Consider the following 21,997-nt stretch of genomic DNA (forward strand, 5'->3'; position numbering starts at 1 on the left):
GCCAGATGAATCAACGTCTGTTCTTAAACTTAGAGAGGAGGCGTCAATTAGATTGGTTAGGCCACCTTATGTTGTCAATCCAATTGACACATATGCCTTAAGTTTTAAAGGAGACGCCAATTGATATGACACATGTGTGTGTTTCGTAATTTTTTTTGAAAAACATTGTACATGATAGATAAAGTCGAAATCGGACCAATTCATATTAATATTAATACCCGTTTACACATAAAAAAAGACTAATGTCGATGACCGGGATCACCTAACCGACCTCTGGTCCCACATCCCCTAGCTACCCGAACTCGTGGCCCTAACCCACGTTGATGATTCACCCCAAGTGTTTGAGTATCTGAGGGCCCAAGAACATCACCATCAACTGTAAGAGATTTCTTGAGATAGTCATACAAATCAGCATAGTCTTGTGTATGCATCAAAGGAGTACCGCCATAGCTGAGTTCATGACCCATGCCAGAGTAGTTGGGTTGTGTTTGAATTGTTGGAGGGCGACCGAGACGATTGAAGGGAGATATTGGTGTGAATGATGCGTCAAGGAAAGGTTGAAATGATTGTTGTGGTGTTTGGTAGACATATGGTTGTTGAAGGTTTTGGTTTTGAGATGTTTGAGCTTTTTTGCTATGGTGGGAGGAGGGACGGTTGGTGTTAAATGATCGTTGAGTGTTTTGGCTAAAACGGCTATGATAGGGCGATGTGTTGGGTGCATAGCGATGTTGGATCTCTTGATGATGATCTAGTTCTTGGTGGTAGTACAGGGTATGCTCTTGGTATTGTGGTTGGGTGTATGGCATGTTAGGGTTGTGTGTTTGTGGATCAGAAATTTTGATGGATATGGGGTTGTGAGTAGTCGGTCTGACAATGTTGTTGGGGGTTAAATGTTGAGCATTTTGGTGTGTAAGTTGCCTGGCGTGGGTCGTATAGGTACATATCCTCGGCGATGAACTCAAATCCAACTGATATGTACCAAGCCATATAATTACGACTTAGTTTTTCTTCAGTTGGTATCACATCGTCTGTTAAGATATGGTCTTGGCGGTGCTTCCATTTGCGACAATCAGATCTAGCGAAGCTTTGCCATGGGTTAAAGTTCCATTGATCGTTAACTTTGCATAGATGCCATTCTCCTAGGTTTGTCGGGGGATATGGGATATGTTGAAGCATACTTAACTGCAATTTAACACGATCACTATTGTGCATCTCCACAGTGGTGAATCTTATAATCGGTGTGCATGCAGTCTAAACAATTGCGTCTTGTTCGTTGATTTCATGGTCATGATCCAAATTTAGATGTGGACGCCAAATGAACTGTAATGTGAATATATATTAGATTATAAATTTGGTAGAAGAAATTAACAAATTATTATGAAATAATTAGGTTAATGGCCATACATCTGTCGATCGAAGGTGATCCAAGAGATTACGATACTGGGTAATACAGTGTCTAGGACATTTGTTATAACTCATACCACGTGTCGACCATTTGCACCATAAAAGTAAAAATATTATTTAGAGATAATAACCGGTAAAGTAAGTAGTAAATATAGTCCATTTTTAAGAACTTACTTTTGTGCATACGGGAATGTGAATGGGTTGTTGTTGACGGGCGCTAGGGACGGTAGTCTGGACCGACCTCATGCTTGGAGCAAAACAACACATCAGTGAAGGTGAGTATAATAATATCTCATATTGTCACAAGATATAATCATACTCCATCTTACAAGAAAGCATGAATTGCGAGGACAAAGGTTGTTGAACAGGTATTCCACAACTGGGAGGATTCATACAAAGAATTGCCACGGTTTTTATGGGCCCTAAAAACCATACGTACCAGGAACAGTTGCAATTATGGAGACATTGCCAGCAATTACGGCAGGCGAAACCTATGTTGCTGGAAATAGAATCTTTCACCGTCTCTTTTGGGCGTTCGAACCGTGCATCAAAGGTTTTGCATTATGCAAACCTATTATTCAAATTGATGGAACATGATTATACGAAAAATACAAGGGTACTTTGCTTATGGTTGTTGCACAAGACGACAATAATAATGTCTTTCCCATTGCCTTTGCTCTGGTTGAAGGTGAAACCGCTGGTGGTTAGGGATTCTTCCTTCGACGTCTCAGAATACATGTCGCCCCACAAGCCAAACTCTATTTGATTTTAGATAGACATGCTTCCATTAAGAGTGCTTACAATAACCATGATAACGGATGGCATGATCCTCCTTCTACCCATGTCTATTGCATTAGACATATCACACAAAACTTCATGCGTGCAATCAAAGATAAGAACCTTCGCAAAAAAATGGCGAATGCAGGATATGCTATAACTCAACCGTCATTTCAACATTATCGTGATGAAATTAGATTGTCTAATGCAGATGCATGAAGATACGTGGATAACATACCAATAGAGAAGTGGACTAGGGCATTTGACAGAGGTTGTCGATGTGGCCATATGATAACAAACCTTGTGGAATGCATGAATGGCGTATTCAAAGGCATTAGAAATCTACCAATAACCGTTTTGGTCAGAATAACCTATTTTAGATTGGCTTCTACCTTTCCATCCAGAGATGAAAGATGGAGTGTAGTGTTAATGTCGGGTCAAATATTCAGTGAATGTTGTATGAAAGTGATGAAAGAGGAAAGTATCAAAGCTAGCACACACGCGGTTACAGTCTTTGACTGTCATAGGCAAAATTTCAGTGTACAGAAAACAATGGACCACAATGAGGGGAGGCCAAATCTATCTTATGTTGTCAAACTAAATAGAAGTTGTTGCGATTGTGGAAAGTTTCAGACCTTCCGTATTCTTCGCTCCCATGTCATTGCGGCATGCGCACATACTCGCCAGGACGCTTATAACCATCTATATGATGTTTACAACCGTCATGAATGTGTATAACAAAAGCTTCTCAGTGATACCAATGGAGGAATACTGGCCTCCATATGAAGGTGACATAGTTTGGCACAACGATGAGATGCGAAGAAAGAAAAAAGAACGGTCAAACAGCATGCGTATTAGAACAAAAATGGATACGACTGATAAAATGATAAGATTATGTAGTATATGTCATCAACCGGGACACAATAAAAACAAATGTCCCAATATAGGAGCAACATCTGCATCATAATCTTTTTGTAACCTTGGATTTTTATATATCATTACCTTTTTGTTACAACAAGGTTAACAGCAAACATCACTACAACATAAGCAAACTTAAAAATAACATTTGTAACTGATTACAACAATCAAATTGATGTCATCTCGTCCAAACATCATTTCTCTAGTATCCTTATTAGTTTTGACTCGCACCCAACCAAATATACTATCGAATCTCTCAATACTTCTAACTTTTTCCCCTTCTGGTATTTTTCCATCTAACCAATGAACCAACTCCCTCTTCAGTTGATCGAAACTACAGATGTTCCAGAAGAGTATCAACATCGGAGACTTGTCTCTCGAATAAATCACTTTTCCATAACAATGACGAACACCAAACATGTTTGCAGTATGACGAAATGAGATGTGGAAAAATGAATCACACAACACCTCTATTTATAACAAAAATATTTGCACATTACACTGAGGCACCAGACCAATTTGCGCCTCCTCTCACTTTATACCATGTGTTGTAGTCAATCCAATTGACGCCTCCACTTAAAATTTAAGGGTAAGTGCCAATTAGTCTGATCCTTATACCTTAAGTATTTTTTTGTTTTGAAATTGGGATAGTTTGAAAAAAAATTAAAAAACACAATTATTTTGATTTTTTTTTTTTGAAAAACATGGGTATTTAAGTAAAAATTTCTAAAAAGTACAATTTAGATATAAAAAATAAAAATAAAAATGAAACATGGTAAGTGAAGCGTTGTGAGTTCGAAGTCGAGGCTTGCAGTGACAACACCAATAGCTCGCTCGCCAACTCTACCATGGCACTCGATGCCGATTCACCTTCTCTTCAAATATTAGGTATCAACTAAATTTTTCCACCTTTCTCATTTGAATTTGATTCCTATCTTTCTCTATACTTTTCTTATTTTCGCTTCGATTTCAGTTCGGCGGCCGGAAGAATGCTCACTATGGACTGGACCTCCGTTCCCAAACGGTCAACCTAATGTCAAGCTTGATAAAGTTAATTGCTTGAATGCGAAATTCAGTGATGATGGATCTTTGTTTATGGTGGTGAAATCTAACTCTGTTGTTAGTATTTATGATTCTAAGAGTGCTCAAGAGATTAGGTCTTTTCAAGTTCCTAATCTTGTTGCTGCTAGTTTGTCCCCGAGGGGAACTTTTTTGCAAACCTTTCAAAAACCTGCGCCGCAAGAAAAGAATGTGACGTTGTGGAAAACGGAGACGGGTGATTCTATTTATCAACTCTCTCAGAAGAGTATCACAAGAGTCAATTGGTATGTTTTGTTGAATTGTTGTAGTATTCATCATGACAACATTCTTAATTTGAATTTGTCATGATGCACGGTTGACATGTGATTCATTTATGAACTCTGTAGCTTGGACACCTCTAAAAAAAGGCACTTTTGTGTCTCGGACACCAACACCGACACTTGTGACTATGTTCAATTTATTCATAGTTTATGAAAGCCTGAGAGAGTATTCGGTTTGAGAAAACATTTTGTTTTTATATTATGTTTTGACTTTGCTGCCTGTTTTTCTATGATTTGTACGAAATGATGAGAACAGAAAATGTTTTCTGAAACCAAACAGATCCCAACATTTTCACCATGATTAATGTTTTAATTGTCACTGTGTGTGTTGTTCAGGCCTGCAATTCAGTTCAGCTCTGATGAAGCTACCGCATGCCGCTTGGCAACTAATGAGTTGCAGTTTTTCGATACTGGGGATTTTTCTAAAGGGTTTGTTTATCGGTTAAGAGTTCAAGGAGTTGCTTCTGCCGAGCTTTCTAGTTCACCTGCTTCTCATGTAGCTGCATTTGTTCCGGAATCCAAGGTTTGTGTCCTTCAACGTAGTGCTTAATCATGCAGGCTTAGCTAACATTTTGTGACCGAATGAATGAGGAATTGGTATTATTGCTTTTTGGCTCTATTATTTAGGTTTTTCTAATATGTAAAGTTTCATGAACCTTTGTAGGGGGTTCCTGCTAGTGTACAGATATATGCTTGTGGAAATGCTTCCCAAAGTCAGCCTGTGGCTCGACGGAGTTTTTTCCGATGTTCTACTGCCCAGCTTAAATGGAATCATGGTTCAACTGGACTTCTAGCTGTGGCACAATCAGATGTTGATAAAACCAATCAGAGTTACTATGGAGAATCGAAGTTATACTACATAACAACAGATGGGAAGTTTGAAGGATTAGTGCCTCTTCGTAAGTTCTTATTGCTATTTAAAGAACTGATGCTTTGCTCTAGAAAATCCACAAGGAGGCAACAATTTTTCTTTTTAAATATTTGGCAGGGAAAGAGGGGCCTGTTCATGAAGCTCAGTGGTCATATTCAGGCTTAGAGTTTGCTGTTGTGTATGGGTGTATCCTTTTCTATGTGATATCCCCTTCATAGTTTTTTATCATTAGTATATTTTACAGTTTTAAGAAGTCAGATGTTAGTTATTCTGTTTCTGTATTCCTTTTAATCCATTTTTTTATTTGTTGGATTTTTTTTTCCTTAACAAGCTTTTAGTTATGCCTGCTAAAGCAACTCTGTTTGACAAGAACTGCAATCCTTTACTGGAGCTTGGAACTGGTCCTTACAACACTATTCGATGGAACCCGAAAGGGAAATGTATCCTCAGCTGATGATTTGGCGTTTATTGTATTTATTAAACAAAATTTATATGCTTAGCCCATGAGCCTTCTTTCTTTATTTCTTTCTCTTTTAAATCTGTAAGGGCCCTTGAGGGTTTTGGGCAGGGATTGGAACTTTGTGAAAAGGTTTATTATTCTTTTGATATATAAAGTATCTACACTGAGGTAAAAGTAAAAATATCTGTATTTTGTGTCCTTGACTGTTTGCAGTTTTATGCTTGGCTGGCTTCGGTAACTTGCCTGGTGATATGGTATGCTCTCCTGACTGATTAATTCATCACGCTTTCTTTGATATTTCCTTTATGATGGAAAGGGGTTTGTGCTTGATTGGCTGAACTAGGACTACTAGTTCTAATTAACCTTGATAGAAAATAAAATTATGATTTACAATCATTTTTAGATGCTTAATAGTATCACCTAAATATGTTGCATTTTTTATGCATTTGCTTGCGTTTGGGCTCATGGTAGTTGATACTGGGTGCGTCTCTTTTCTCTTTCTCATTCTATTTTTTAAAGATTAATTGCATGTGCTATTTGACATTTTTTAGAGTGTTGGGTTAGCACATATCGTTGAAAAGATGATGCAAAATAGACTTGGGTGATTTGGACATGTAGAGAGAGGGATTCTATGGTAAGGAGGGTATATCAAATAGAGAATGGTCAAACAACTAGAGGTAGAGGAAGACCTAGAAAAACTATAAGAGAAGTTATTAAGAAAGATCTCGAGATTAACGATTTGGATAGAAGCATGGTCCGTGATAGAACATTATGGCAGAAATTGATCCATGTAGCCGACCCCACTTAGTGGGATAAGGCTTGGTTGTTATTGTTGTATTTGACTTTTTTTTGTTGCCTTTTTTAATCTTTGGATGACTAATGTTAGTGAAGATGATAATAATATGTTAAGACTACTGAGTGAGCAGACTGATGGCCACATCTCACGAATCATAGATACACGGTATCAAGGATACATGATATCAACGATATAGGGTTACACAAGTATTCAACATCAAGTCAGCGCGTGGGTATAAAAGTTAAGAGTAACATGTTTACTAGAATATTGTATAATTGTTATGTGAGTGACAAGAACAATTTGTATGGTAACCATAGTGTGAGAAGTCCTTTGACTTAAGGTCAATATGATTCTTACATCTAGGAGTTGTAGGTTTTAATATAATCAAACATCATTTTGAACATCAAAAAAAGTTTGGAAGAATAAAATAACAATTGAAGTTTTATTTTACTGGCAAACTTCTACTACATTTTCACATGACACGTGCTCAAATGCATGCACGGTTGCAACCACATGCTTCTTATGAGGAATTCATACATTTTTCATTCTATTGTTCTAGGTATTTTGGGATTACGTAGAAAAGAAACAGCTTGCAGCAACCAAGGCTGAATGGTCTGTAACAAGTGAATGGTCTCCGGATGGTTGCTATTTCATGACAGCGACAACAGCTCCAAGGCTTCAAGTTGACAATGGGTATGTTTGTCCATTAGTGGGCCCTTGATCTACTCATTGCCTTAAAATATCCAATTGTTTACCCATGGGCACTCGATTATGTTTTTAGTGTAAGATGTCACCCAGAAGGCTGCTTTTATTTTGTTCCATTTATCAATAAATTTTATTAATAAAAGCGATTAATTTGATGACATTTATGAGGTGATTGGTGAATCAGAAAAACACACTATGGGAGAATATTTTGCTGATTGTATTATGTTGGTTTCCTCCTTGCCGACGATCGTACTTTTTCATTCACTAAGAGAAAATTTCATTTTATTCTGTTCTTTTTCTATTCAAGGATCAAGATTTTTCACTATAATGGGTCATTGTACTTCAAGAAGATGTTTGACAAATTGTACCAGGTCAGTAGTATCTTGAATTCTCGCCGATTATGGTTTTTGTTCATCCTTTTCACAGATTTCATTGAATTGTGTGCAAAACTATTTCCAGGCTGATTGGAAACCAGAGTCGCCAAGTAAGTTTGGTGATATCACTGAACTAATCAAGTCACTGGACTCGATCAAACTTGAAGATAAAAAACCATCAGGTTCCTTGACATGCTTATTCTAATATTTCATTTTGTAATTAGTTTTATCGTTTGTTCTTTGAAGTTTGAAGACCATGAACTTTTTGCAGGTCAAGGACCAAAACCAACCCAGGCTTCTATAAAAGCCTCTTCTGCCAACCCAATTGCACAAAAACCTGCCGCATATCGTCCACCACATGCTAAGACTGCAGCTGTTATTAAGGCAGAGGTACACATTCACAGAATCAATTAAATATAACCTTTTCTATTTTGAATTAGGCAAATTTACACTTGCGGTCCTTTAAGTTTAAGACTTTTATCCAAATTGGTCCTTTAAGTTTAACATTTTTGTCCAAATTGGTTCTTTAGTTTATTTCTTTCCGATTTGGACCTTTATGTTAAATTTCATTTGCACCTTTAGCCTTTAAGTTATATTAATTTACACCCGCAGTCCTTTAAGTCTAAGATGGTGGAAAATAGATTTAGGTGGTTTGAGCATGTAGAGAGAAGACCCATATATTCTGTGGTAAGGAGAATAGATCAGATTGAGAGGAGTCAAACAGTTGGAGGAAGAAAATCTAGAAAAAGTATAAGAGAAGTTATCAAAAAAGAGATTAATTTTTTTGGATAGAAGAATGGTCCTAGATAGAACATTATGGAGGATGTTGATCCATGTAGCCAACCCCACTTGTGGGTAAGGCTTGGTTGTTGTTGTTGTTGTATTGCTATGAAGTGTTAAGATCTAATTCAGACAGCATGGTCAAATTGATTATAATAGGCTACTTCGCAAGTTGAGGAGGTTAGTGACATGATATTGATTATGTGGATAGACCTTTATTATCTAGTTTTTAGAGGTTGTATATATGTTTTGATGGTAGAAGAGAGCTTCTCTAAATGTTGACCGTTTATAGAGCTTGATGGAACGCTTTTTGAAGTGTTATTATGGGGGAGAGATTCTTGCAGCAATGAGTAGAGATCCTAATGACTAAATTTTTCCCAATTGGACAGGTCGTTGTCAAAGGTGAGATAGAAAACTTACCGTGCAAACAAAATGTAACATAAAGGATCGATTCGAGGGAAAAAACTTAAATGACCGATCCGGGAAAACGGTTAACTTAAAAGACTGCAGACAAAATTGTCTTTAAATTATCATATGAATTTAAGCTATACATTTGCATGACATACTTTATATATAGCTATGAAGTGCTTCTTCTCTTAATAGTGCTAAAGATCAGCTAAATATGACTGCTATATATATACATTTAAGCATCTTCTCTTGAATTCTTGAATGAATTTGCATTTTAATTAATGATCTAATGAATGCCAAAATTTGTATTTGCAGCTGTTAGGAGAGAGCTCGGCAGAGTAAGTACCTATCCCTCCCTTTCTTAGTTTGAAGTTTCTTGTGATTTATATTTTGTTTTTAACTGCTAATGGTTGATTATTTCAGAACACTGAGCAAGAATGCTTTAAAAAACAAGAAAAAGAGGGAGAAACAGAAGGAGAAAAAGGCTGCTGCAGATGCCAGTTCTTAATTGCATCACAATTCTCCTTGACTCATTCTAAAGCACATCCACCATTGCTTCTATAAAATGCTTGAAATTTTGAGTTTCAGTTTAAGTTTCTTAGATTTATCCATATCTCGTCCCGGCACGGCAGCAAACTTTAGGCAGTTTTGGGTTGATCAGATTTTGAAATGATTTTGAGGTGTTTTTTACATGATAATGTTATATTCAATGTGTAAACTGTATGTTTGCTTGCTAAATTTTTGAGAACATTTTGACAAATTTGATAGTGATTAGATAGTTTCATGAACATCTTAAACCTGACAATGAAGAGCTTTTAAAACTGAATCAGATTTATTTGAAAAAAATAGGTAAAAATTGTTATATTTTATTCGTCAGCCTTAGGCTGATTTATAGTGAAGATACAATTATTACAATTTATTTTTTTCTTAATGGAGAATAAAGAAAAATAAAGGTAGTATTAAAGACAATAATAAAATCGGAAATAATATATTTTCCAACACCCCCCTCAAGTTGGTGCATAGATATTTATCATGCCCAACTTGTCTATCAAATACTCAAAAGTAGGCCTTGCTAAACTTTTGGTCAGGATATCCGTAGTTTGTTGATTTGAAGTCACGAAGGGTAGACATATGATTCTCGCATCTAATTTCTCCTTTATGAAGTGTTGATCAATCTTGATATGCTTGATTCTGTCATGTTGAACTGGATTATGAGCTACACTAATAACAACTTTACTGTCAGAGTACAATTTCAATGGAATCTCAATTTTCATCTTAAGTTCTTCTAGGACTCTAAGGATCCATAATCCTTCACAAATACCTTGAGACATAACTTTAAACTCGGTCTCTGCATTACTCCTTGTTTCTTGCTCCTCCATGTCACGAGATTACCCCAAACATAGGTACAATATCCAGAGGTTGATCTTCTATCTGTGACTGAACCTGCCCAATCGACATCGGTGAAGATAGACACATTTTTTTCACTAGTCTTAAAAAATAATATTTTTCTAGGATTTCCCTTCAAATATCTCAGTATCCTATATACTGCCTCAAGATGTTCCTCGAAAGGAGAATGCATAAACTGACTCACTACACTAACTGAGAAAGCAATATCAGGTCGGGTGTGTGACAAATAAATCAGTTTCCCAACAAATCTCTGATATCTCCCAGTATCAACAGAAACATTACCTTCTCCCCAAAGTTTAGCATTAGGATCCATAGGGGTATCTCAAGGACGACATCTACTCATTCTTATTTCTTTCAACAAGTCTATAATGCATTTCTGCTGTGAAACCACAATACCATTTTTTGACCGAGCAACCTCCATACCTAGAAAATATCTCATGAATCCCAGATCCTTGATTTCAAAGTCTACTGCCAATTTCTCTTTTATTCTTGCCATTTCCACTGTATCGTCTTCAGTAAGGACAATATCATCAACATAAACAATCAGGACAACAACTTTCCAATCGTGGAAGAATTTTGTGAACAAGGTGTGGTCAACCTGTCCTTGGATGTACCCTTGTTTCTTCATGGACTGAGTGAATTTTTCAAACCAAGCTTTAGGGGACTGCTTTAATCCATACAAAGACTTATTTAGTTTGCACACATTTGATCCAAATTTGTTTTCAAAGCCAGGAGGAATGTCCATATATATTTCTTCTTCTAGATCGCCATTAAGAAAGGCACTTTTAACATCTAACTGGTACAAAAGTCAATCCATGTTAGCAGCAAGAGACAAAAGAATTCTGACAATGTTCAATTTTACAACAGGAGCAAATGTCTCTGAGTAATCTATACCATAGGTCTGAGTAAAGCCTTTAGCCACCAAGCGAGCCTTGTACCTTTCAATTGACCCATCTGAATTATACTTCACAGTAAACACCCATTTGCATCCGACTATCTTCTTTCCATCTGGTAGTGACGTAACACTCCAAGTTTTGTTCTTTTCTAGAGCTTTCATCTCCTCAAGTACAGCTTCCCTCCACTTTGGAATTTCTAGAGCAACCTATACACTTTTTGGAATTTTTATACTAGACAATTTTGAAGTGAAGGCAAACATAGATGAAGACAAATTTGAATATGATATAAAATTGGACATGGGATGTTTAGTGCAAGATCTGACAGGTTTTCTAATGGCAACAGGATCATCTATATCAAGATACAAAATACGACTCTCAGAAACAGAGATAGACTTACCTTTTCTTTTGTTAGGAAATTGATCATTCCCCGGTTCAGATTTCTGGCAGTGTTGAGATGTGGACTTGTCCTTTCCTTCATGGTGCTTTTTCACAAAAACCTTTCCTTTCCAAGTCCCGTTTCCTAATTCAATTTTTTTTTGTTGAAGTGACTCATTATTTTGTGGCATTTCAATTAGATCATCATTATCATTGTTTTCAGGATTCTCATTGTTTTCTACAAGAGAAAATGTAGGCTCAGATTCACAAGGTTCCTTACTCATGACAAGAGTAGGATCAGATAAAGAATCGCGGCCATTTTCTGTTGGTGCAGGTATAAAAAACTTAGAATTTTGTGATATTGGTAAAGATAAGTTATTTGAAAAACTCATATGCTCAATTTGAAACGAGTCTTCGTTTATCTCCCCCCTTGAAGATGAGTGTCATCAAAAAAAGGTTTATTTTCAAAGAACGTAACATCCATAGTGACAAACATTTTCTTATTTTTTGGATCAAAACATTTATATCCTTTTTGGGTTGGGGAGTATCCAACAAAGACACATTTTATAGCACGTGGCTCAAGTTTTCCAACATTTTTATGTTCATGAACAAAGGCTGTGTAACCAAAGATTTTTAAAGTCAAATCAGTTAAAACACGAGTACTAGGAAAACATTCTTTTAAGACGTTAATAGGAGTTTGAAATTTGAGAATTTTGGAGGGCATTCTGTTAATTAAATACGCAGCTGTTAAAACAGCTTCGCCCCACAAATAATTTGGTACTTTATTTGAAAAAAGTAAAGCTCTAGCAACCTCTAGTAAATGTCTATTTTTCCTTTCGGTCACTCCCTTTTGTTGAGGAGTATTAGGACATGAACTTTGATGTACAATCCCATTTTGTAGAAAAAAATCACCCAGGATAGTGTTAAAATATTCTTTGCCATGATGACTTCTAAAGATTTGGATATTTGTTTGAAATTGGTTCTGCACCATTAAAACAAAATTCTTTACAGTCTGACAAACATCTGATTTCCCCTTTAACAAGTACACTCAACATACTCTTGTTTGAAATTGGTTCTTGTAATACCCAAAAATTTACCCTACATTTTTACTGGAAACATGGGATTATGTTTCACACTTCATTAGCATCATACTAAGTCCAAAATCTTCAAAGTTTGTCAAGACTTCTTGGCCAGTTTACTTGCACCTCAAGGCATCATTTGAAAATGTTTTCTTCACAACAATTGTACCTTGTCATGTCCTCTTTCACATCCTTTTGGAATCATCTCATTTGGATCAATGGTTTGAGAGATGCATTCACCTAAAGTTGGCATCATGACTTGATTTTCTAGGCAACATTTAGGCCAAACTAGCCCAACAGCTTTGCATGATGAAACATGAACTTGAGGGCCATTTTTCACCTTCTTCCATTCATCATTTCAACTTGTGCTCAACATGAAAGTTGCTAAGCTCCATGATATCTTGCTACCGTTTGCATTATTTCTCCAATTGGTGACTTGAGCATCAAGTTACATGGCCATAAAGTCACTATCTTGGACTGTTTTCTTACTTGCCAAGCCATGCATAAAATCAGCACACGTTTTTTTCCTCATGTGGCCATGCTTTGGATATTTAATCACTTAAGTTTGACCCAAAATAACAACATTTCACACATCACTTGGCATTATTTTGGATTATGGATAAATCACTTATTAAAAAGCCCATGAGAACACCTAATCCACCCTATTTAAGAGGCTGAAACCCTAACCCTAAAGAGGCATTGGTGAACTTTCGAGCAAGGCAAGGCAGAGCATTAGAGATCTGTTTCATCAAACATCCACTAGGTAATCATCTTGCTCTCTCTTCCATGGCCATGTATGGATATATTCCATGATTCATCATCATCATCATTATCATGCTCATCATTATTATCATTACTGTTTTGTCAAGGCCAATTATATGCTTGTGATATTGATTGTTGTTGCTGAATTTTTTCGCCCTAGCCACGTCCATGTTGACCTCTTGTGGTCAACTTTTCTCCATGATTAAGCCATTATTTTTACTAAAACAAGTCACCATGATGATCTACACATTTCATACTTGAATTTTGGTTTTTATTTCGTGGCATTTGGTGCACTATAGCGTTTGTAATCTTGAGTGGAAGTTTTGAAAAATCATGGCATGGGCTATATTTTCGTGCATGCATGGTGTTAGGGTTTGTCTTCATGAAGAAGATGGTGACGTGTCACAATAATAGCCCTTGGATCAAGCTCTCTTGTTTTAATCCTGGTCGTGCTTCTTTTTTTTGTCTTTTAGTCACTTAAGTGACCTTGCCCTATTGATAAATGTTCACATGCTTTTTAAAACTAAATTGTTATTTCATTTTGTCACATGCTGACTTATTTGGTTGTGGACCATGGGCCTTGCGCGTTTTGCTCTTCACACCCCCTTTTCCAGGCCCATCAATACCAATTCATGTCCACTTTTATTTTCTTTTTAATTCACATCTATTTTTTTTATTTAGATTTTAATTATTTTAAAATATTTTCGTTATTCATAAAAATCCCCAAAAATAGTTTTCACATTTCTTTATATCTTACTTAATTTTATTTAATTTTTACTTTCGTATTTATTTAATATTAGTATTTTATTTTAATTATTTACTCCAAGTGGTCAATTTTAGCATACATTTTACTATTGATTTTATTTTCATGACTTCAAATTATTTTTAGCTTTTGATTTTTGGGATGAAGGTTGACCACTGCCTCATGGTCAACCTGACCTTTTCTTTGAATTTTATTTCACATTTTCAATTTATTTTTGACCTAGTTTGGTTGGTTGACTTTTGATTTAACTTCTATTTTATTTTAATTAATTTATGTACCAATTTTCATTATTTTTAAAATCTTTTTGGGGGATGATGATGTCCTGACCCGACCTTATTTTTTAAAAAAAATCTTAATTTTCTTGATTAATTTACTATTTATTCTTGAGTTATTTCTAACCTAGTCTTGTTGGTTGACTTTTGGTTTGACCTTTGTTTTGTTTCAATTAATTCAATAACCAATTTTAATTATTTTTAAAATCTTTTTGGGGGATGATGATGTCCTGGCCCTACCTCATTTAGTTTAATTTTTCATAATTTTCTTGATTAATTTTCTATTTATTTCATATTTTTTAAGTTGACTTGAATTTTCAATTGACTTCTTTATGATCGATGTTTGACTTAGGGATTGCTTATGGCAATTGAAGAGATATTTTGATCCTCCCTTGACCATCTCATATGCCATGTATTAGAGGCCTTTTCATCTTGATTTTATTTGGTCCTTACCTCATTTCCCGATTAAATTATGCAGTGAACCTTTTGTGCATCTTTTTATCTGTCTGATTCATCTATCATTTGTTATACTTGTTCCTTCCATCCATGCTTAATATTGCTTGATTGTTTAACATGTTCATACTTCGAATGCATTGTTTAATTCACCTTTATTTCATTGTTTGATTCTTTGACTTGATTATACACCTGTTTACTTATCTATTGTTTGATAATTGTTGCATACTTGTATGATGTATGAGGCATATATTCTTATTGTTTGATTGCCATGAACAATCCCCATTCATAACAAATGTACCCCTCTCCCATGAAGTGTATAATATTTATTTCTTTTATTCTTTATTCATCTGTTAATACAAGAATTTAAACGAACTTCCGATAATCATTTCAAAACAAGATCAAAACCTCGATCCAACATCGAGTAATCATCTTCAAAACTTAACAGAACCAGCACGTATTCATCCATCCTCTTGTAATTCGATTGCTTCACGCATCGCCATTTCTCTTGTAAGTCGATTGCTTCAGGAATCGCCATCTACCTGTAAGTCGATTGCTTCTGGCATCGCCATCTACCCTTATTTGTGGCTCCTCTCCTTGCTCCATCCGTCGACTCTTGTTCCGTTTAGGTAGCACCCATTAGGTAGAACCCTTTGTATGATAACATAGGTAGAGTTCTCTTGTTCTTTGCATGCTAACATTAGGTAGATGTTCCCCTTTGTAAATCCTAACACATAGGTCCATATTGCATGACAACTCTAGGGCAGAGCTTCCCCATTTTTAGACCTCCCGTGCGTCTCCGATCTTGTGGCATGTCAGTCCGTTCTATTGCAAAGAGGTAACTGCCTAAGACTCGATTCAGCGAGCTGCGACACCTACTGTTAGGACGTTGAACACATTTCCCACTCTCCCTTGACACAACGGGTGTCCTCTTTTATAAGTCCATGTTCAGATGGCAATCTTTAACCCCTAGTTAGTCGAACTACGACAACTCTGATTCTCATGTTCAGATGAGATACGTAGGCACGAGATATGATGTCTTGCCGAGTTTTTTGACTGACGACTAACAACTAATCCTTGTCTGCTTTCGCCCTTGTTGCGATTCTTTTCTCTCGCCCTCGTTGCGATCGAGACCTTCCCTTTCTCTTGCCCTAGTTGCAATCGAGACCCTTGTTCCCGTAGTTAGTTGAACTACATTTTGCTCTGATTCTCATTCCAGATGAGATACGTAGGCATAAGACGCGATGTCTTACCGAGCACACTTCTCTTTAACCCATAGGTAGCCGAGCTACGAAGACTCTGATTCTCATGTTCAGATGAGATACGTAGGCAGTGGATGCGATATCCTTGCGAGTCATTTTCATTTTCTTTTGACCCTTCTTTTAGCAGATAGTACACTAGATATACCTACACCCTTTAGACTAGAACAACAAGAGTGGATCCCGTAGAGTACTACGGATGCGTAGGGGTGTTAATACCTTCCCTTCGCATAATCGACTCCCGAACCCTAGATTTGGTTGTGAGACCTTGTCTTTTCCTTCTCTCCCGGTTTTCTTCGATCGTTTCCTTTCCCTCCTTTGGGATAAATAACGAACGGTGGCGACTCTTCTGTGTTTCTTTTTCCTCGCGCGGTATTTTTTTCGCACCAATTGCGACAGTTCTGCACCATTAAAACCATTTTTTGAGAGACAGTGTACTTGTACGATTAGGGACCGAAACATCACTGTGTATAATAGAAAAAGATTTTGATGGTTTATAAGGTTGTATTGAAAACTGGGAACGATGATGCTTTGCAAATTCACATGCTTCACATTTAAATGAAGAAAAGTTTTTATTGTGAAATATCTTAGGAAACAAATGTTTTAAGTAACGAAAACTAGGATGACTTAATCTTAAATGCCAATGTTGTCATCTTTATTTTTCAAAACAGAAAAAGACTCAAAGCAGGAACTTATTGTTTTTGAAGGTAATTGTGATGCAGATCCAATTTCAAGGTAGTGAAGTCCTCCACTCTCCTTAGCACTGCCAATCATCTTCCCGGAGTTCAAATCCTGAAAGACACAGTGAGATCGAAAAAAATTAGTTTGACAATTTATGTCTTGGGCTAATTTACTCACGGATATTAAATTACAAGATAAATTTAGAACATGAAGGACATTTTTAAGAGTTAACATTTGAGACAACACAACTGACCCTTTACCTACAATGGCTGAAAAAGAGCCATCTGCAATTTTTATATTTTGATTACCTGCACATGGACTATACGAAGAGAACAAAGTAGATTCACCTGTCATGTGATTGTAGGCTCCTGAATCTACTATCCAAGTATGATTGGGACTGACACTAAGAAATGCAGAATTACCTGTTGTTGCTATAAAGCAAGAAGGGGTTGGAGACTCAAGGAGTTTGTAAAGTCTGTCTAGTTGCTCCGTAGTGAGTGGAAACTGAGACGGAGGAGGTTGCTGCCCTTAATCAGAATTACTAGCCTGAAATGCACGACCACTTTTCTTCTTCCAGTTAGGAGGTTTGCCTTTGAGCTTCCAACAAGTTTCACGTGTATGCCATTCGCGCTTGCAGTGATCACACCAAGGAACTTTGTCTGACCTTCTTCCCTCGTCAAGGTTCCTAGTAGCCAGAGTTGAGCCTTCAGATTCAGAATTTCGTTGTGTCTTGCCCATCATAATTCCTTGTCGTGCCTCTTCCCTTCTTATTTCTGCAAAAATTTCACGAAGAGTTGACAATGGTACTTTTCCTAAAACTCTACCTCTTACCTCATCAAGGTCTTTATTGAGCCCAGCGAGAAACATGAATACACGATCATTTTCTTGCCTCTTGAGAAATAAAACACTGTCTTCTGTACACCTCCAATTATCATCATAACAGAGATCTAACTCTTTCCACAATGTTAATAGTTCATTGTAATAAGCAGTTACACTCCTGTCACCTTGTTTCGCATGCCATAACTTTGATTTTAAACCAAAAATTTGAGAGGAGTTTTGAATATCAGAGTATGTTTCCTTAACTGCTTCCCACACATCCTTAGCGGAAGGTAAAAACATGTAAGGCTTACCTATTCCAGTTTCCATAGAGCTTATCAGTCACGCAATAATCAAGGAGTTTTCCGACCTCCATTGTTTGTAACGAGGGTCTCCTATTGCCGGTTCAGCTACTTCTCCTATTAAGAAATCAATTTTTCCTTTGCTATCCAATACCAATCGAACGGTTTGAGCCCATTCATTATAGTTATTCCCATTCATTTTAGGGATATTGACCTTGAAGGAGTATGAGGAACCCTCTTGATCATTACCGCCTATGTTGGAATAACCATCACCAAAAACAATGTTGTTCCTGTTTCCATTGTTGTCGTCATTACTGCCATTGTTTATGACCACCGACAGTTCCTCATGTACACCGTTTCCGCGGCCACCTCCGTTTCCACGGTCGAAGCCCGAATCAGATTGTGGTTGGTCGTCATGGTTGGATCCAGTGTAGGCCTGTGATAGGGGAGACCACCTGTTGTTGTCATACGCCATAGGAGGTTAAACGGGTATGTGAATTGGGTCGAGCAAAAAAAATATGTTGAGGGAAATTGTATGGTAACCTCTAACCCAACAAAAATAGGTTGAGGAAAGTTTTTACGGTAACCCCTAACTCAGTGCTCTTGATACCATATTGGAAAAAAATAGGTAAAAGCAGTTATATTTTATTCGTCAACCTTATGCTGGTTTATATAGTGAAGATACAATTATTACAATTTATTTTTTCCTTAATGGAGAATAAAGAAAAATAAAGGTAGTATTAAAGACAAAAATAAAATTGGAAATAATATATTTTTCAACAAGATTTAATTGCATCATCAATTAATCTGTATATGAAAGTTTTTGTTGAAAATATTCTCAACTTTCTCATACACAAAATGCAATGTTGAAATGCATATAGATAGCATGATTACTTACAAAGCAATCATTAGAATAATTTGGGAAAGTTATTCTCCAGAAAATCAGGAACATGTGGAATCGTGATTGGGAGGTAAAGTTAGACCATGTCTATAAAGAAGCGAATTGACATGCAAACGGGTTATCCAACATGTGTCTTCAGCACGAATTAGGAGTCAAGCTCTATGAAGATCGTCCTTTGGAGATTTGTCATGTGTACAATGAGTCTTCAACACGAATTGGGAGTCAAGTTCTATGAAGATTGTCCTTTGGAGATTTGTCATGTGTACAATATGATTGTAATTCGATATCCAATTTCCCGTTTAATTTTGGGGATTTTTTTATGCTCCATATATGCTCCATATACGCGTGAAAATACTAAAATATTCATAAGTTTTCGGAGATGCATCTCAGAGGTACCCAATGTACACTTAACATAGGCCATTTTAAGTGACACCTTATAAGTTGGATTTTTTTTTATTTCGGAGATGCATCTCCGGGATATTTCAAGAAAATTTTCATAATTGATCAATTCAATGAAAATTTCAAAGATGCATCTTCAGAAGTTTGGATGAGATTTTAAAACGTTCTGTCACCTTTGCATGTCCGATATTTCTGGAGATACATCTCCGGAATAATTTAATATAACTGCATTATCACAATCCGTTGTTGTTTTTCTTTACAAATCTTCACCAAAATTTCTTTCATTCTTAATCTACATTTTCACTCCAGATCTCTAATCCCTTTGGTTCATCTCACCAAAAGGAACAAAAGAAGTTAGAATTTCAGGTAAAGATCATTTATTTCAAATTGCATTGTTCATATTAATATTGTTTTATGTCTGAAAAAACGAGCATTTTTTCCAGAAATATATCTCTGGAACGTGTATGAGCTTTTTCGAAAATACATTTCCAGTATCAGTCTGTGTTCATTTTACAGTTTTGCTTTCAGCAACAGTGCTTGATTACTGTTTTTTTGTCATTGTTTTCATTAGATATGGTGTACCCCGATATTTTCCCCCAACAAATTGTGTCTCCAAATGTTCAAGGCGTTGTTGTGAACTCGGTAGATGTTGGTAACCAATTTAAAAACGAGCAAGAGTTTCAAAAATTAAGCAACACTGAAAGACAATCAAATGCACAAAAGTCAAAGAGAGTATCGTCCATAGATTTAGTCGATGATAAATGTTTCGGTTCGTCTTAATTTCCTGTTTAACCGGATAAATAAATGTATGTAATTGTGTCTCAATATTAATAAAGTGTAATTTATTCAATTTGTCATATTGTGTCTTAATACATTTTTTTATCTTTCCCATAACAACATTTGTTCATTTGTAAAAAAAAAGATTATGTTTCAAAGGTTTTGTTTTCAAACTTGTTTAGAAGAGGTTCCGAAGATGCATCTTCGAAACAAGATAATAGGGTGCGGAACCGGAGATATATCTCTAAAATCAGCATGTTAGTTTTTGAATGGTCCATAATTGTCTACGACTTCTATAAATTAAGGTATAATTGTTTTTTATTTCACGCAAACTAAAAATATCTCAAATGTTACAAATAAAAAAATCAACTAGTATGTTGCAAATGACTTCTTCTCCAATGCAACTCTCGAGCAAAATTTTAAGTTCACCGAGTACACATCTCTTGAAGATATTAAATATGAAATTCATCATCTCATACCTTACGGAGACAATAGAAGAATTGTGAAGCTCGAGTACCGTTCACCGTCGATTAACAACGGATGGAAGATTGAGTTCAACAACTTTGAGTTTAAGACAGATGCAGATGTAAGGGCTACGTGGAACACATTTTTCTGTTTTGAAACAAAAATTTTGCTCAAATTGAAAGCGATGATTCCAAGATCGGTCGAAGATATTCAGAAGATGTTGAAGCGTTCACCTGGATATTGAAGTGTAATGTTGTATTTTATATTAAAATCATCTATTTATGTTTATTTTATGTTATGAATGTTAATTTTATTTTGTCAAATTACAGATTTATGGTGTCTGCTTCTGCTACTGGTGTGCAAATGTTTTAACCCCTAGTTAGTCGAACTACGACAACTCTGATTCTCATGTTCAGATGAGATACGTAGGCACGAGATGCGATGTCTTGCCGAGTTTTTTGACTGACGACTAACAACTAATCCTTGTCAGCTTTCGCCCTTGTTGCGATTCTTTTCTCTCGCCCTCGTTGCGATCGAGACCTTCCCTTTCTCTTGCCCTAGTTGCAATCGAGACCCTTGTTCCCGTAGTTAGCTGAACTACATTTTGCTCTGATTCTCATTCCGGATGAGATACGTAGGCATAAGATACGATGTCTTACCGAGCACACTTCTCTTTAACTCATAGGTAGCCGAGCTACGAAGACTCAGATTCTCATGTTCAGATGAGATATGTAGGCAGTGGATGCGATATCCTTGCGAGTCATTTTCATTTTCTTTTGACCCTTCTTTTAGCAGATAGTACATTAGATATACCTACACCCTTTAGACTAGAACAACAAGAGTGGATCCCTTAAAGTACTACGGATGCGTAGGGGTGCTAATACCTTCCCTTCTCATAATCGACTCCCGAACCCTATATTTGGTTGCGAGACCTTGTCTTTTCCTTCTCTCCCGGTTTTCTTCGATCGTTTCTTTGGGATAAATAACGAACGGTGGCGACTCTTCTGTGTTTCTTTTTCCTCGCCGGTTGTTTTTTCGCACCAGTTGCGACAGCTGGCGACTCTGCTAGGGAGCCTGATTTCCCCATGCGAGTCCCTTCTAGCTTTTGTGAGTTTCTTGTTTGTTGGGTGTTTATTCTTTTGTACAATTATTTATTTTCAGCATTTATCTGCTTTATCTTATTGCCCTGTGTACATATGATTACTGTATCTGTTGGATTTGTGGGTTGTTTGTTGGGTTGGGTTGTTTGTTGAGAGATAAGCCCACTACCCAGGCTTGAGTGTACACATAAGTCTTAGAGTGGATAGTCATGAGGCTTGCGTAGTATGTTGCTACGTTAAGTCGTTCATGAAGACCGACACCCAGACGAGGTTTCTTTTGGATATATTCTGTCCTACGGGTGTTCCGTAACGACATGATATTCCTCTAGAAATCGTCGACGTTAGTGACCATTTCCCGAGGACTCAGTCAAGGCCTCTCCTTTGAGACGCAGTTATGTTAGCTCTGGTGGGCGCATTCTCGCTGCTCAATCCGAGG

General features: G+C 36.6%; 2 protein-coding genes across 2 annotated transcripts; one reads left to right on the forward strand and one right to left on the reverse strand.

The window, feature by feature from the left end:
* The first annotated feature begins 3,846 nt into the window (after nucleotides 1-3,846).
* Nucleotides 3,847-9,614, forward strand: LOC127108152 (eukaryotic translation initiation factor 2A). The gene is made up of 13 exons (XM_051045579.1): nucleotides 3,847-3,987; nucleotides 4,073-4,424; nucleotides 4,797-4,983; nucleotides 5,125-5,359; nucleotides 5,449-5,517; nucleotides 5,670-5,771; nucleotides 6,005-6,045; nucleotides 7,147-7,280; nucleotides 7,600-7,663; nucleotides 7,752-7,848; nucleotides 7,938-8,056; nucleotides 9,170-9,192; nucleotides 9,278-9,614. Exons 1-13 carry the CDS (start codon nucleotides 3,948-3,950, stop codon nucleotides 9,360-9,362), a joined length of 1,548 nt encoding a protein of 515 aa, XP_050901536.1. The 5' UTR covers nucleotides 3,847-3,947; the 3' UTR covers nucleotides 9,363-9,614.
* Nucleotides 9,615-10,139: 525 nt separating this feature from the next.
* Nucleotides 10,140-10,574, reverse strand: LOC127102959 (uncharacterized mitochondrial protein AtMg00810-like). Its single transcript, XM_051040270.1, has one exon. The coding sequence runs from the start codon at nucleotides 10,572-10,574 to the stop codon at nucleotides 10,140-10,142; it is 435 nt and encodes a 144-aa protein (XP_050896227.1).
* Between the last annotated feature and the right edge of the window lie 11,423 nt (nucleotides 10,575-21,997).

Source organism: Lathyrus oleraceus, chromosome 7, assembly GCF_024323335.1.
Source record: "Lathyrus oleraceus cultivar Zhongwan6 chromosome 7, CAAS_Psat_ZW6_1.0, whole genome shotgun sequence".
Taxonomy (NCBI): Eukaryota; Viridiplantae; Streptophyta; class Magnoliopsida; order Fabales; family Fabaceae; genus Lathyrus; species Lathyrus oleraceus.

Bases quoted from the DNA above. Each gene is read 5' to 3' on its own strand.
- LOC127108152 (XM_051045579.1), top strand. From the start codon at position 3,948: ATGGCACTCGATGCCGATTCACCTTCTCTTCAAATATTAG. The intron at 3,988-4,072 runs GTATCAACTAAA...CTTCGATTTCAG, and splicing joins ACCTTCTCTTCAAATATTAG to TTCGGCGGCCGGAAGAATGC. The intron at 5,518-5,669 runs GTATCCTTTTCT...ACAAGCTTTTAG, and splicing joins GTTTGCTGTTGTGTATGGGT to TTATGCCTGCTAAAGCAACT.
- LOC127102959 (XM_051040270.1), bottom strand. From the start codon at position 10,574: ATGGATCCTAATGCTAAACTTTGGGGAGAAGGTAATGTTTCTGTTGAT.